General features: G+C 39.3%; 1 protein-coding gene across 1 annotated transcript in view; it reads left to right on the top strand.

Moving 5' to 3' along the window:
- The first annotated feature begins 2,892 nt into the window (after nucleotides 1-2,892).
- Nucleotides 2,893-16,832, top strand: part of SCCPDH (saccharopine dehydrogenase (putative)) — a 29,999-nt gene continuing 16,059 nt past the window's right edge. Inside the window, exons 1-5 of the mRNA XM_061382437.1 lie at nucleotides 2,893-3,227; nucleotides 5,343-5,455; nucleotides 10,651-10,731; nucleotides 12,933-13,062; nucleotides 15,367-15,416. Coding sequence (XP_061238421.1) covers nucleotides 3,038-3,227; nucleotides 5,343-5,455; nucleotides 10,651-10,731; nucleotides 12,933-13,062; nucleotides 15,367-15,416 — 564 coding nt within the window. The 5' untranslated portion in view covers nucleotides 2,893-3,037. The remainder of the gene's footprint in view (nucleotides 3,228-5,342; nucleotides 5,456-10,650; nucleotides 10,732-12,932; nucleotides 13,063-15,366; nucleotides 15,417-16,832) is intronic.

Here is a 16,832-nt window from a genome sequence, read left to right as displayed (position 1 = left end):
AGGGATGGAGCCAAAGCAAAAACAATACCCAGTTGCGGATGTGACTGATGATAGAAGCAAGGTCCGATGCTGTAAAGAGCAATATTGCATAGGAACCTGGAATGTTAGGTCCATGAATCAAGGCAAATTGGAAGTGGTCAAACAGGAGATGGCAAGAGTGAATGTCGACATTCTAGGAATCAGCAAACTAAAATGGACTGGAATGGGTGAATTTAACTCAGATGACCATTATATCTACTACTGTGGGCAGGAATCCCTTAGAAGAAATGGAGTAGCCATCATGGTCAACAGAAGAGTCCGAAATGCAGTACTTGGGACTGCTCAACACAAGAGCAAATCCTTCCAAGACTCCCATCACCATAGATGGGTTTTGCCTGGTTCTGAAATTCAAATAAAGGGAATCATACAGATGTATTCTTTCTTTACCCAACTTTCTTTATCCAAATTAGTGTTTATGAGATTCATTCATATTATTGTGCGTGACAGTGGACCAAAAATCCTGTCCAGGTGGCAAGAGGAACTGGCCCCAGCAACAGGACTGCAAACCATCAGGGTGATCCCCACAGCTGCTCCCTAGCCCCTTCTCAAAGCCCGCTCCTGTTCCTTTTTAAAAAATTCTGATTATAAAAGTAATATACTTCCTGTTTAAAACAAAAAGTTTAGGGACTTTCCTGGTGGTCCAGTGGCTAAGATTCTGCACTCCCAATGTAGGGGGCCCAGGTTTGATCCTTGGTGAGGGAATTAGATCCCACATACAGCAACTAAGACCTGGCACAGTCAAAGAGATAAAAACAAAAGTTATTGAAGTATAAATAGGTTAAAAAGTGAAAAGTACAAGTCCCTTTCCTCCTCCCTAATTCATACAAACCCACTCCTCAATAATTATTGCTATTACTATTAACAATAGCTAACATGTATTGACTATTTAAGATGTGTAAGGTGTTTTTAAGCATTTTACAGTTCTTTTTTTAAAAAAATTATTTATTTTTGGCTGTCCTGGGTCTTTGTTGCTGTGCGGGCTTTTCTCTAGTTGCTGAGAGCAGGGGCCTCTAGTTGTGGTGCCAAGGCTTCTCATTGCCCTGTCTTCTCTAGTTGCAGAGCACAGACTCTAGGGCGTGTGGGCTCAGTAGTTTCGGCTTCTGGGCTCTAGAGCATAGGCTCAACAGTTGTGGTGCATGGGCTTAGTTGCTATGCAACATGTGGGATCTTCCCAGATCAGGAATGGAGCCCTGTCTCCTGCACTGGCAGGTGATTTCTTTACCACTGAGCCACCAGGGAAGCTCCCCCAACAGCTCTTTTTAAAAATAAAGATTTGTCATATATTCTTCTAACATTTCATATGCATACAGTCAACTAAAAATTGTCACTCGCCATCTGGTTCTACAAGAATGGAGTCACTAGCCTGATCACTGACCTTCAACCACACCCCCTCCCCTCCCCCCAAAAAACACTCTGTGTTCTGGGAAAAGTTGGCAGAATAGATCTTTAGATAGTCGGAGATTTTATGAGCCCAATCTCTTACATTTTCTCATACCTAGCAAAGCACTATGGAGAAGGTGATGGCACCCCACTCCAGTACTCTTGCCTGGAAAATCCCATGGACAAAGGAGCCTGGTAGGCTGCAGTCTATGGGGTCGCGAAGAGTCGGACATGACTGAGCGACTTCACTTTCACTTTTCACTTTTCATGCGTTGGAGAAGGAAATGGCAACCCACTCCAGTGTTCTTGCCTGGAGAATCCCAGGGACGGCGGAGCCTGGTGGGCTGCCGTCTATGGGGTCGCACAGAGTCGGACACGACTGAAGCGACTTAGCAGCAGCAGCAGCAGCAAAGCACTAAAATCAGTAACGGAGACATCTCTGCCTCCGAAGTAGCAACAACCTTCTGGCAAAATGTGTGCTTGTTTCCCCTTCACTAAAGTCCCATATATACTGACCTCTCCCCACCTCTTCAGAATAGCTCCTCAGAGGCATCTGAGAGGCGGTGTCCTGGACTATAGTCCTTATTAAACGGAGCTTCACCATTAACTGTGTTCTGCATCACCAAGGAGGGTCCCTGAGGTGACCGGAGGGCACTCAGACGGTGGAGGCGGAGCCTGGTCAGAGGGCGCTGCAGAGTCGGCCCTGGGAGGGGGACATAGATATCATGTCCACCCTCCACTTCCACCTGGCTCAGTAGACACTCTCTAGGTAATGTGCTTCGTAACCAAACAAACAAAAAGATAAGGGTTTTTGGCGTGGGCAGAGTTCCCATCCATCAGTTCAGTTCAGTTCAGTCGCTCAGTAGTGTCCAACTCTTTGCGACCCCATGAATCGCAGCACACCAGGCCTCCCTGTCCATCACCATCTCCCGGAGTTCAAACTCACGTCCATCGAGTCGGTGATGCCATCCAGCCATCTCATCCTCTGTCGTCCCCTTCCTCTCCTCCCCTCAATCCCTCCCAGCATCAGAGTCTTTTCCAATGAGTCATGAGGTGGCCAAAGTACTGGAGTTTCAGCTTTAGCATCATTCTTTCCAAAGAACACCAAGGGCTGATCTCCTTCAGAATGGACTGGTTGGATCTCCTTGCAGTCCATCAGGTTTTCGCAAACTCTCGCTTTGAGCAGCATCCTCTCGCCAAAAAAAAAAAAAAAAAGGAATAACTGGCTGCAGCCGCCGCCCCTCCAGCCTACGGAAGAGCGAAAAGATGCGACACCTAAGGGGGTCAGAGCTGTGCCAGACCATCGACAGGTCGGAGGATAGTCACCGTCTGCTCCCGCCAACCTGGGAAGCTTGGGAAACACAAAACCCTCGCGGGCAGCGAACACACGCGAGGAGTGGGCGTGGCAGCCCCTGGGCACCCCACGGCGTGGGCGGGGCCGTGGGCGTGGCTGTGGAGAGGCTGCGCGCGCGAGACTTAGGGAGCGCGGCGCGCAGGCGGCTGAGACCGCAGCGGCCGCGGCGGAGTCGGTTGCTGCGCCCGGTACTGTGGTAGCTGCCTGAGGCGCAGGCGCCGTGGGCTCAGCCCGCCCCGGGTCTTGCATCGCTGTGGGTTCGTCATGGCGACCCAGCAGAGGCCTTTCCACCTGGTGGTGTTCGGCGCCTCTGGCTTTACCGGCCAGTTCGTGACCGAGGAGGTGGCGCGGGAGCAGGTGTCCCCGGAGCGAACTTCCCATCTGCCCTGGGCCGTGGCGGGCCGTTCCCGGGAGAAGCTGCTGCGAGTGCTGGAGAGGGCTGCCATGAAGCTGGGTAAAGGGGGCAGGCTGGGACGCCCCGGGACCTCGGGCTCGGCCCCGCCGCCGCGGCTCTCACCCCCACGAGCCCCCTTTTCCCGGCTGAGGGGTTCCCGTCGCCTTAAATGAGCGCTTCTCTCCCTTGGGTGCCCCTCGAGGTTCCCAAACCTGCTAGAGGTCAGGAAGAAGAGAGCGATGCTTCACATGGTGTCAGAGCTTTTCCCCATTTACTAAAACAAAAAAGAGAGAAATCCCCCCTTCATTTTCCCCCTTACGGAATCCCCGCTGGCGAAACAGGAACTTTAATTTTTCCATTCTGCTCCCTACCCCTCTAGAGCCAGGGGTACCTTGTACCCTGTTTCCAGGGTTGCAGGGCTGGAAGTTCTAGATACTTGATCGGATAGAACGGTAGAGCACTGGCTTCTTCAGCATTGTTTGTACTCTCTTTGCCGGGTTTTGGAAATGGGAGAGAAAGCTTAGGACTTTTAATGATAACATTGTTGTGGCTTTAATTTTTAATTTCATTTTTGCTTGTAAGAATTCTCCAGCAGTCCCTCTATTAAACCGTCCCCAATTTTTTTGGTGTGATTTTGTTTTGGGCGTTTACTTACTCCTTCTGCATTCATTGAAACATTTTTTTATTGAGTGGTCTTTTAAATGTCAGGTCCTATCCTAAATGCTGGGATTCAGATGAGGAGGAGAGAGTCACATACACACAAACACCCTAATATCATGGCCCTCGGATTGCAGGGAGACCTTTAGGTGAGGAGTCAGTTGCTTTTAACTGTAATTTTCCACCCTACTGCCCCTTCATACAGACAAATAACACCTGTTAGAGTTCTGGATATTCTTCATTCTTCTGTTTAAGCTTCATCTCACTTCCTTCTAATTCTACACAGAGTCCTGTTATGGTGGGAATTTGGAACCTATTTTGTTTGTGATTTGTACAGGAGATAGCATGTAGGCTGACTCTTCTACAACTCTCCTGCTACCACTACCAAGTACAGAATCTTTCCCAAAGAGCTTTCTGGTCTTTCTTTACTTTTCCAGAAGAAATACTTTCATTATTAAAATTTCCTTTTAAAAATTCCTCCTTTTTTTTTTTGTTCAAGAAGATGGTACGGATACAGCCTAGTTGGCTACCATTTATAATGCACACATCAAGTTACTGCAGGGAATACACCTTGACCCATGAAACCTTCCTACTCTATTGATTCAGTTTATTTCAGTTATTTCCTTATTATGAACCTGAATGTTCTTCCCTAGACTGTGTTTTACACGTCAATCCTCTTTTATTTCGTTATGTTAATGTTAACTCCCCTCCACCTTATAATTTTATCATATGTAGTTTATTTAATAGGCTTCCCTGGTGGCTCAGACGGTAAAGCATCTGTCTGCAGTGCAGGAGACCCGGGTTCGATCCCTGGGTTGGGAAGATCCCCTGGAGAAGGAAATGGCAAACCACTCCAGTATTCTTGCCTGGAAAATCCCATGGACGGCGGAGCCTGATAGGCTACTGTCCATAGGGTCGCAAAGAGTCAGACATGACTGAGCTAAGGGAAGATAAGAAACTACATTTATAATTCTTCCTGCAGAGGAAGTCAGGAAAATCATCTTCTGAAAACTTGTAAAATTGGCATTTTACATAGAGTTGTCATTTACACATTCCTTATGTTAGATTTTCTTTTAAACGTTAATAAGTTGTTTTATTAGGGAGCTTCCCCAGTGGCTCAGTGGTAAAGAATCCCTGCAGTGCAGCAGACAGGGTTCGATCCCTGAATCCGGAATATCCCCCAGAGAAGGAACTGGCAACCCACTCCAGTATTCTTGCCTGGGAAATCCCATGGACAGAGGAGCCTGGTAGCCTATAGTCCCTGGGGTTGCAAAGAGTCAGACACAACTTAGGAACTAAACAACAGCAACGTGTTTTATTAACCCTTCGTATGAACTCCATTTTCCTCATAGTCTTTTCCCTTTTTAAAATTACCTGGTTAAAAACAGTTTTATCTTTTGTTTGAGAGGAAGAATTAGCTCTTAGTACATTTTCCATCACTTGTTATTATGAAAGGAGAATCTGGGAGATCTAATACTGTATTGGGATTTGCCTAAAACGATTTATTCTTTATTTCAGGAAGACCGACACTGTCATCTGAAGTTGGAATAATAATTTGTGATATCACTAATCCAGCCTCACTTGATGAAATGGCTAAACAGGCAACAGTTGTCCTCAACTGTGTAGGCCCAGTAAGTAATCTGCCCTTCTTTGTATCAGAACAAAAAATCTATTCATTTCTAGCAGAATCTGGTATTTTGTATTCCAGAGAAACATAAGGGCAAGGAACAGAAGAATTGATTGAGGACATTAACCCCTTACGAGGAGTTTTTACTTCTCACGAGAAGCAAATGAATATGACCAAAGTCTCCTGAAAGAGAGAGTGACACTAGACTCTAGGAATGTTGCTGTTTTATTTAGTGGCTACAACTATAATTGTTGTGTGCTATATACCCCTTAACTAAAAAAGTGAGCATGTACCCACAATCTGCTTTTTATTTATTTTTAAAATTGCATTGTGTACTGCTGTACCAGTGTATATGTTAATGCATGTACAAAGAAAGATATTTTAAAAGGACTCATTCATTTATTCAATAAATATTTATTGAAATATATATATAGAAAATACACAGAAAATCTCTCATGGAGCTGATGGTCCAGTGAGGAGACAGAAAAATAATGTTATAATAGTGGGTAAGTGACAGGTGCTTTAAAGAAAAATACAACAGGGAAGAGAGAGAAAAAGATTGGCACACCAGTCTCTATTGGGTGGATGGTCAGGGAAAGTCTCTATAGGAACTTTGCAGAGAGACCTGAATGCAGTGAGGGAATAAACCGTGTGTGTATTGGAGGGTAGGGGATTGCAGGGAAGAGCAAATACAAAGGTCGTGAGATGAGCATGTTCTTGGAGAGATGGAGGAGTGTGAGAGAGGCCAGTGTAGTTGGGCGTGAACAGGGCAGAGAGGTGGGGAGTTAGATTGGAGAGATATGCAGGAGCTAGGTGGTTAGGTCTGAAAGGTCAAGGTTGGGGTTTGGATTTTTCTTCTAAATATGACAAAGTTATTGAACGGTTGAAAGCAGGTTGACATAATTTGATTTACGGTTTTGAAATTCTTTGGCTTCTGAGAGGAAAATAGATGGTAGGGAACCAAGAATAGAATGATACAAGCAAGCCAAGGACAGAGTAGGAGTGTTAGAGGGGGAGAGAAGTGGTTGGGTCCAGATATTTTGACAAGAGAACCTTTAGCTGCTGCTGTTGGCCTGGATGAGAAAGAGATACTTGTGGTCTGTGTAACATGGTGAATGTTGATGACATTTACTGATCTGAGGAAGCAATCCTAATTGTCAAAGCATTTAGGAAATTGTTCATAATTTTGTTAAATGAAACCAGAAATTTTTTGATTGTCATAAAATAAAACAAATTTCTATTGTTTATTTCAATTTATTTTGTTCTTAACTAGCTTAGAATGTGGCTCTGTGGTTTGTTGCTTGAATCACTGTCTTATATACATCCTCAACCAACTTGTCCCTCCTTCCGCATACTCTGGAAAGACCTGAGCCCTGATTGTTCCAGCTCCCTGCTTACTCTTTACCTGAACATGTGTAACCCAGCGTGGCTGGAGAAAAATCCATCATGATGCTGACTGGTCCCGCTTAAAATGTGTGATTACAAACCTCATGTACAGTCTCAGTATTTCCAGCAGTTCTATTTCCCTAGGCTATTTCCTCTTCTGTTCTCTGAAGCAACAGTTTTATAACTTCATTTTTCTCATACTGTTGACATCCTATTCTGTTTTTCCTTTTTTCTCTCTCTTACCTGGTAACTTTCTTCCTTTCTTTGTCTCTTTTCTTTCTCCTTCCCTTTCTCCCTCCTTCTCTCCCTGCCTGTCGGGAGAATTTATACTACCTACTTATCGCATTATACCTTGACTTTGCCTTACCTCCTTTTATGAGGAAAAACTGCCCCTGCTTCTGTTGGGCACCATATTCAAAGACTTTATAGTTACAGGTTTATAGTTACATGTGTTCTTGTTATCATCAAATTTTCCATCTTGATGGATTATTCCTCTCAACAGATAAATGTGGGATTATATCTCTCATTTATAGAAAAACTTTCCTTAGTTCTACATACCCTTCTAACTACTCACATTTTTCTGTGCCTGTTTTTTAGCAAAACTTCTTGAAAGACTTCTCTTTACTCATTGTCTCTCTTCCTCACCTTCTCGTCTCTCTAGTCTCGTCAGGCTTTTATCCTTAGGCCTTCAATGAGACTACTCTGCCGACATCCCTGTCCTGTCAGATCCAGTTGTCAGTTCCCATTGCTCTTCTTAGTCAAGCCTCTCAGCATTTGTTCCAGTTGATCACTTTTTCCTTTCTTCATTTAGTTTCTAAATTCTTGCCCTTTCCTAGTCCCCCTCCCCAACCCCACAGCATTTTATCCTCCTGTGAGGCCAGAGGCCTCAGAGCTTAAGCCTTAGAAACTCTCTTCTGTTTACATTTGCTGGACCAGTGTTAAATGTGATTATGATTGTGGTAAAATGTATATAACATAAAATTTAGCATTTTAACCATTTTTAAGTATACACTTTAGTAACATTAAGTACATTCACAGTCTTATAGAACTATCAGCATTTTATTTCCAGAACATTTTCATTACCCCAAACAGAAATTGTAACTGGGCCAATATTTTTTAAACCTTGTGAAATCAATTCAGTGGATTAAGACTAGGCAATAAAAAGAAAATAATCAGATAGACTGAAGTAGAAAATAGGATGAATTACACATAATAAAGGTAAGTATTGGTTCATGAAGCTTTCATGTCAGGTAACATTTGTGTATGGAGTCACTGTGAAATGAATTTCTTAGGGCCATAGTCAGAAAGATTAGAAATCCATGGCTTTCAATATTGTCTGTATGCTGATGATGCCTACTTTAAGTTATTTCCACTGAAAACCTACCCCTTAAACTCCAGACTGCTGGATCTAATTACCTTCTGGATGTTTGTCCAGTTGGATGGTTTACAGTCTTCTCTAGCTTTTTGCCTCCAAAACATTCTGCTCCTTAACCTCTGCTCTGAAGGTTGTTTTTACTTTGTAATATGGATTATTCTCCCAGGGTAGATGCCAGTTTGCTAGTTTTGGTGTCATAATTTGTTTCTTTGAAGGTATTTTTTAAGACCCATTTCTCTACTTTGTGAGGGTCTTTTTCGTGAGAACTAAATGATATGTGTAGAACTAATCAGGCATTTATAAACAAGCAGTATGTCAAAATATACAGAAAATGACTGAATGAATACTTTTAAGCATTATTCTTTATGGTATTCTGTGCTCGGAAGTGGAGAGGGGAAAACTGCTTTTGAGAGAAAGATGATGAATCTGATTTTGGATGTATTGAAACTGAGGTGTATGCTAGATATTTTTAAGTTAAGACAGGAAATATGTAATGGAATTATAATGGAATTATTTTCTGTAAATAAGTGACAAAATCAAGATGAAGAGGAAATAGAGGAAGGAAAATGAAGCCTAAGAGAAATTAGTTTTGCCAAATGTTCTGTGCTTTTGTGGATCCTGAATTTTATGACAGAAGCTGCAGATGAGGCAACCTCATCAGTGAGCAGCTCTGAAGATAGGAGTTGGAAGTCATCAGCGTACATATTTTAATTGAAATCCAGAAAGTTGGTGAGATTTTCTGGGGAGAATGTCTAGGGAGGCAATTCTCTACCTCTAATGTACATTGGAGTCACCAGTGAGGCTTATATATAATGATGGTTCCTGGAGTCTACCCCAGAAAACTTCTTACTGGAGGGCATTGAGGTGGGACTGAATAACCAGCAGGCTTAATGAGGGCCCAGGTGACTCTGACACAAGTAGACTACTGGTAACTTGAGATATTTGGGGGTAAAATAATCAGGAGGCCAAGGAAGTCACTAAATGAATTTCAAATGGATGTGTGTAAATATTACCTAAGATGATCCATTGAGTACAAGAAGAAAAGACCTTTGACTTTTATGTATGTTTAAAAATGTATATTAGTATAGTAATCCATGTCCGTGATGTGTAAATAAATTCATACAATTTAGTAGATGATGGATTTTAAAATGTGAGCTTAGTTCTTGGTGCCTTGAAAGCCCTTGTTAGTTCCGCTACGCTGTGTTGCCTCAGAGGTGAAGTGCTTCAGTAATTTTAGTGTTGGTTAGTGGCAGAGGATGAACTAGAATTTAAACACACTTTCCCAGTCCTGTCATTCCAGTGTCTTTTGCTGTTTTTAAGAAGGGGGAGAGAAGGCTGTGGAGATGAGGCTGTGGAGTTAGGTAGAGAGGAGCCTGTAACCTACTTGAAAAGGTCAGTCCCTGCAGTGCCCTGACTTGTCTTTTAAGTGTCCCTTTGCCAGTTTCTTAAAGTCTAGAAGAAGCAGACCATCTCCATTCTCCATCTTTTGCTGTGAGGAATGAGAGAAGCAGGGGAGCTTGTTCTTCTCCTACCCTACCCTCAAAAGGAAAAATTCATCATGCTTCTTTTGAAATGGGACTGACTCTGATGTATTAACTATTGTATACAGTTTTAAAATGTGCAATTCCTTGAGTTTGAGCAACAAATAGTTTGGGAGATAAAATCACTCAGATTATCTACTATGTCCGAGATTAAACTTATCCCTTCCAAACCTCTTTATCCTATTTTTCTTTATTTTGTCTAATACAGCCACTGGTTTTTGGCCTACGTGTCCTGCTAATCAGGAAGTCAAATCATTTCTTTTAAGTGTATCTCACCCTTAGTAAATCCTTCCCCTTTCTTAGTTTTGTCCTTCATTTCTTCCTTGCCATAAGTTTTGTTTTCTAATGTCACAGGCAGAGTGATAGGTCTGCACTATAAATTTTTCATCACTGTCCTATTTCAAATCCTCCAGGAGGGCTCAGCAATGCAGAAAAGATAAAGTTCAGTCTTGATAGCATGTCACTTATGGTCATTCCTGATCTGGCCCAAGTATTTCTCTCCAGACTCATCTCTTACACTTCCCTCTCAAATATTCTGAGCTTCAGGTATCTTGAGCATCACTTCACACATCTTCTTTACACTTTTACATATGATTTTTCTTGTGTTTGGATTTTCTTTTTCCTGGCAAATCCTTACTGTTCTTCAGAATTCAACTCAAATGAGTCACTGATTCTATGAAACTTCCAAGTTTATCTTCAGTTAGAGATAATTCCATCAGTCCTTTATTTACATAGTGAATGTCAGTATATTGCAGTTATATTATTTTCTCATTTTCTATTTAGACTATTCATATTTGATTTCTTGATAACCAAGACTGTACCTCCAAAACTCAATGGTATTCCTTCATTTACGCTTGCCAAGTAAGACTAAACTGTTGGTATTGTTTATTCTCCCAGTACCGATTTTATGGAGAACCTGTAATAAAAGCATGTATTGAAAATGGAACTAGCTGTATTGACATCTCTGGAGAACCTCAGGTATGTAAAATGAAAAGGGAACATGAAAAATGGTGCAATTTTGCGGACATATTTTAGAAGGTAATGAATGATTCCTCCCTAGCATTTAAAGATGGTATTTCATTAAAAGCTTGAAGGAGAGCATGGTGATAAGGTATTCGCTTTTGTTCCCAACAACCTGATTGCTTTCAAAGCCTTTGTGTGTAGTATGTGTTGATTTATATAACTACTGCATGCTGTAAACAGAATTAATTAAAATAAAACTTGCTCAGAGTCATACAACCATTAAGTTGAAAAGCTAGGACTTGAATTGAGGTTTGCCTGACTGCAGGGAGTGGAGTAGTATAAGAACAAAGCTACACTAGTTCCTTTATAACTATAATCTCCTATGTTCCTATAATCTCAGTCCTTCATCAGTGTGCCAGTATAGTATATACATACTTAGACCTTATCAGTTGGTGATACTGGAAAGTGCTGAGAAAGTGTAAGTTACCAAGACTGATGCAAGAAGAAGTCAGAAGCATGAATGTTAGAAAAACTGACTCTTACTTAAAATATTCTAGAACAAAGAAAATGGTGAAAAGCTTCCAAGTTATCTTGTAAAGTACTATAAATGTGGTATCAAAACCTAATAGTACCTGTGGCGGATTCATTTTGATATATGGCAGAACCAATACAATATTGTAAAGTTTAAAAATAAAATAAATTTTAAAAAAATTAAAAAAAAAAAAAAACCTAATAGTGATCCAGAAAGTGTGTACACCGAAAATGCAAATTTAAGTAACTCAGTTTAAAAAAAGGGCAAGAGAGGAAAAGAGGCAAATCTCCTGTGCAAAAGAATTCCGTGTAATTCACGTAGCTTCTGTACCCTCAAGGAGGGGGAACATAACACCTGCCTTCTTATGTGTGGGCTGCACACAGTCACTTCCTTCCAGTGTATGGAAAGGAGAAGGAAAAGACAAGCTTTACAGTGGAGAAACTGGAGAACACTAGCTCAGCCAGGTATTCAGGGTCAACATCAACAGTGATAAATTATGTTGATAGTATGTACTCTTTTCTTTTAATTGAAGTACAGTTAATTTACAATATGGTGTTAGTTTCAGATGTATAGCAAAGTGTTTCAGCTATATGTATTTTCAGATCCTTTTCTATTATAGGATATAGTTCCCTGTGCTATAGAGTAAATCCTTATTGTTTGTCTATTTTAGATTAGTGGTGTATCTTTTAATCCCATACTCCTAATTTATCACTCTCTCCCACCCTCCCTCCCGCTTTGGTAACCATATATTTGTGAGATAGTATATACTGTTGATATGACATCATGAAATGGCACTTTACCCCTGTGATCTTCCTCCCCAAAACCTATAACTTCACTATAGTAATGAGAAAATCATGAAATAAATTCCAGTAGAGGGGCATTCTACCTGGGCAGTACTGTAAAGGTCATAAAAAGCTAGGAGTCTGAGAAACCGTCACAGCCAGAGGAGCCTAAGACATGACAGCTAAATGTAGAACAGTATCTTGAATGGGATCCTGGATAGAAGGACATTAGGTAAAAGCAAAGGAAACCTGAACAAAGTATAGACTTCAGTTAGTAATAATGTATCAAGATCGGTACATTTCATTAATTATAACACATTAATGTGAAAGATTAAATGATAGGGTTAGCTGAGTACAGAGTGCCTAGGAACACTCTACTACTCATTTTTTTCCCCTGTAAATCTAAAATTGTTTTAAAAAAGTAATTATTAAAAAACAGACAAAGAATTTGAACAGACGTTAACCTTCTTGCATCCCCTCCTTTCTGACCATTCTTATCTTTCTGTTTATGTATGTATGTGCACAGATAGATGTTTGTAATGATGTTCATCAGGAAGATGTGATTTGGGATAGCTTTGTTTGGCTTTCTTTGTATATTTTTATATTAATTTTTCATAATAGCAATTACTTTTACATTTAAAAATAGTTCTAAAAAATGAATTAATTCAGATCAGCATATCTCTCACCTGGAACAGAGTAGGTATGTTTGCTGAATAAGTGCGGACTATTTTCACAGTTAATGTTTTACTGCAGAGGCATCTTAGTTAGCATTTTCACAGTTTAATTGCTTTGTTTTTTAAATTGTTTAAATTTAAATTTGCTTTTTAATTGGTTTGTTTTTTAGTATTGATCTAGATGTTTCTGTGTAGCTCTGATTTAGATCTTTTGTCTTGAATCTTTAGTTTCTGGAACTAATGTATTGGAAGTATCATGAGAAAGCTGCAGAAAAGGGGGTTTATATCATTGGAAGCAGTGGCTTTGACTCCATTCCAGCAGATCTGGGAGTAATATATACCAGAAATAAAATGAATGGTAATTATTGATCAATAAGCAATAATGAAATTTAAAATAGAGTGGTTTCTTATTGGTAATTGTGATGAACTCAAATTTGCTTGGGAAAAGAAACATAATTATTAATGGGTAATATTAAAACACATACTTTGTTTTAATATAACTCTGCATGTTAGAAAATGCTACTGACACTATTGGTTTTTGAGGTATGGATAGTACTATAAGTGTTCTAAAGGAAGGAATTCTCCATTTTTTGAATCTAGTTGTGGTTATAGTTGTGGAAATCTAGTTGTGGAAAAATTTTTTAGCAAGCATTATAAATTCAAACTTGCTTTGTTTAGCAATTACTACATCTTAAAGTATCATACTAAATTGAAAAGTGTTAATTTTTTAATGAATGAAGCTAGGAAGTATTGAACAAAGTTTTTGATATCTTTTTTTTTTTTTAGCTCATGTATAAAAATGGAGACAATAAGAATGGGAAAAATTACTAATGTAGTAAAACAATGGAAGTTGCTAATGTCATACATATACAAAAAAATGTCCCTTTAGAAAATGATCTGAAGCCCGTAAGTCCAGTTCTGTATAAATCATTCCAGAGCTTAAAAAGATGGAATGTGTTCCAGTTTATGTTAGAGAGGTAGCTTTGAAACCGAAGCTCAACAAATGTAATGCACATGCATACCATTTACTGATTTTAGATTTTTAGAAATTGTGAATGTCAGAAAGCAGCATAGTGAATGTCAGAAAGTGAATGTCAGAAAGCAGCAGCTAACATCATACTTATTAATGAAACACTAGAACCATTCCTAATAAAGAAAAGGGCATGAATTGAGCATCTTTAAAATACTTAGTCTTCCAACCCATGGATCTAGTATATTTACATTTATTAAAAAACTTACTTGGAGAAGGAAATGGCAACCCACTCCAGTATTCTTGCCTGGAAAATCCCATAGATGGAGGAGCCCTGTAGGCTACAGTCTGTGGGGTCACAAAGAGTCGGACACGACTGAGCCACTTCACTTCCTGTGACCTGTAATGTTCGTACTGTATAGTAATATTAATGTTTCTAGTAAAAGTGAAAATCTTCTTTTATCTCCTTTCATGTAAATGAAAATAAAACATGTTTATCACTTTAAAAAAAAACAACTTACTAAAAATCTTCATTTACTAAAAAAGCTTGGACTGTTTTTCATGATGTTCCTACATGTTTCTCATTGAGGTCATTCTTAAATATTTAGTAGTTGTTATTTTGGATAGGTCCTTTTTTACTTTTAAAGTAGTATTTTAAGAAATACATTCTCTTAACAGCTCTCAGAATCCTCTCCAGTGAGCTAGACTTTAATGATTTATTTTTGGTTTTGTCAAGATATTTTAAAGTTGTTCAATTCATGCCCTTCTCTTTATTAGGAATGGTTCTGGTGTTTCATTATTAAGTATGATGTTGGCTACTGCTTTTTGACATTCATTGTGTTAAGCAAGATGTTTATGTGGCTTTAGTTCTTCTCTGGTGTAACATCGTCATGGATGACATAGTTATTCATTACCTTACTCATTGTCAGCTTTCAAAGGCCTAATGCTTTAATTTTCTCTTGGAATTAAAGCTGGGAATACTCTCTCTTAAGAAATGGATGTATTTCATTTTATCACATTTTGAGAATTAGCTAGCCCATTATATTTTTCTTTTGTCTTACTGCTCTCAGTAAGCTCAAAGACTAATTAAATTCTTAACCACTCTACATATATGTTAGTCCTCATGATTAATATAATTGATTTCTCCCCTTTTTTTCTGGGCTTAGTTTTCTACTTTTATTTTTACTCTGTACATTTTTATTTCAATTAAACAGCCTTACTTTAAGTATTTAATAAGCCATCACAAACGCCCACTTTGGTAGGGTTTCTGTACATTTATTATAAGTCACTACTAATGAGCTTTCTTGAAAGCTTTCATATTGGAAAATAGAAGAATTCCCATACGTGTCATTTTGAGAACTGATGGGCTTCCAGAATGAATGAGCTAAATTGTTGCCTTATTGGAAGAGATTTTTTGCAGTGTCAGTTTGACTGCTAGAAAACATTTTGTCAGTACCAGCAGTTAGTTTATGTTAAAGTACTTTTTTTCTGATAATTTGTCTGGCTTTAGCCACTCCTTAAATCTGTTTACAGTAAGCTAATAATACTGTTATAGCACAGATTTTCCTGATTATATCAGTTATAAGTTTAGTAAAAATGTTTCCTAAATGAATAGGCATAGCTTATTATTACTTGTCCCGGGTTAATAGATTTTTATTTGATTTTACTTTTACCATTTTCCTCCTCTCTTAGGTACACTGACTGCTGTGGAAAGTTTCCTGACCATATCTTCAGGACCTGAGGTTAGTTTTTGTCTGTCACATGTTTCGTGTGTTAATATGAAAAAACATTTTGGAAATGATACGTGCCTGTTAAAAAGATTTAGATTAATTAAATTGTATATACAGTTGTAATTTTTAGTGCATGAAAGTCACTATATTTAATTTTAAAAATTAAAAATTGCTGAGAATTATTTTGACTTAAAATAGAATTTATTTAAAACAGTTGCACAATTCTTTATATTAGAATGAGCTACCTTCATCCTAACACTAAGCATTTGTCATTGTTATGTGGTGAAATGTTGTCACCCTAGAAAATTATCACCTTAGTGCAAATCAGTGCATTTTTATTATGTGCCTAATTTGGAGTTGGATGCTCTTGTGGCCATACAGGAAATATATGATGTAAATGTAATCTTACTGAATTTATGGTCTATTTGGGAACATAAGATATTGCATTTTGGGGATAGGACCATGTTTTGTGGTAGTACTTTTATTGCTAATAGTGTCTAACCCAACTCTGTGTCCATACTTAAGGCTCCATAAGTATTTGTTCTCTTTAAAAAAAATACTCAGTATTTCAGGTATTGTGTAATGCAAGTATATGTAATACTGCAAGATAGTGTGACATATAAATGAACAACAAGCAGACCCTTAAAGAGGTAATAACTTAGACTAGCAGGAGACAAGAATTGTTATTAAAGAGGTCAGGTGAAATACTGTAGGATTCTGAGACTGGGGAATAAATACATCTACCTGGGAAGCCAGAAATCATGGAGTTTTTGGAGAAGCTGGGATATGCACTGAATTTTAAAGGTTGATGCTGAGGAGATGTAGATAAGGGAGAGGAAATAGTTTAATCAAGATGTAACTGTGGGGTGGTATGGTGCATGTTTTAAGTAATGGGTCTGTTCCTTTGGATTATGGGTTCAGATTGGTGAACACAAAGAACTCTGTAAAACATGCTAAAATTTGTGTTACAAATCATATCCGCTAGAGTATCAGAGCGAAGGGAAGTAATAGTGGGACTGAGTAATTTGAGAGTGCCTCATAAAGGCCTTATTAAGTTGAACCTTGAAAGGTGCATAGCGTTTGGAAGATGAGAGGCAGCAACCTAAAGCAAAAGCACAGAAATGAGATTGAAAGACATGTCTGGAACTCTGGGGAGCATGAGTTACAGAAAGCCAACTCAGCCTGGTTTAAACAAAACAGAAAAGAATTTACTGATTCTTGTAACCAAACGTCTGCAGGTAAACAGTATGGTTGGATCTGGATGTTCTGGATGTTATCAGAACTCATTTTTACCCCTCGTCCTCTTCGTGTCTCTTCAGTAATTCTGTGTTCCTCAGTGTAGGTTCTCACAATGGTGGGGAAGTGCTGGTGGCTGCAGATATACACTGTACTTAAGGTTCATGATCTCCCAGGGACAGCTGGCAGAGT

The sequence above is a fragment of the Bos javanicus genome, chromosome 16 (assembly GCF_032452875.1).
Source record: "Bos javanicus breed banteng chromosome 16, ARS-OSU_banteng_1.0, whole genome shotgun sequence".
NCBI classification, from domain to species: domain Eukaryota; kingdom Metazoa; phylum Chordata; class Mammalia; order Artiodactyla; family Bovidae; genus Bos; species Bos javanicus.
The sequence above is the reverse complement of the archived record's forward strand: the minus strand, read 5'-3'. Positions and strand labels throughout refer to the sequence as shown.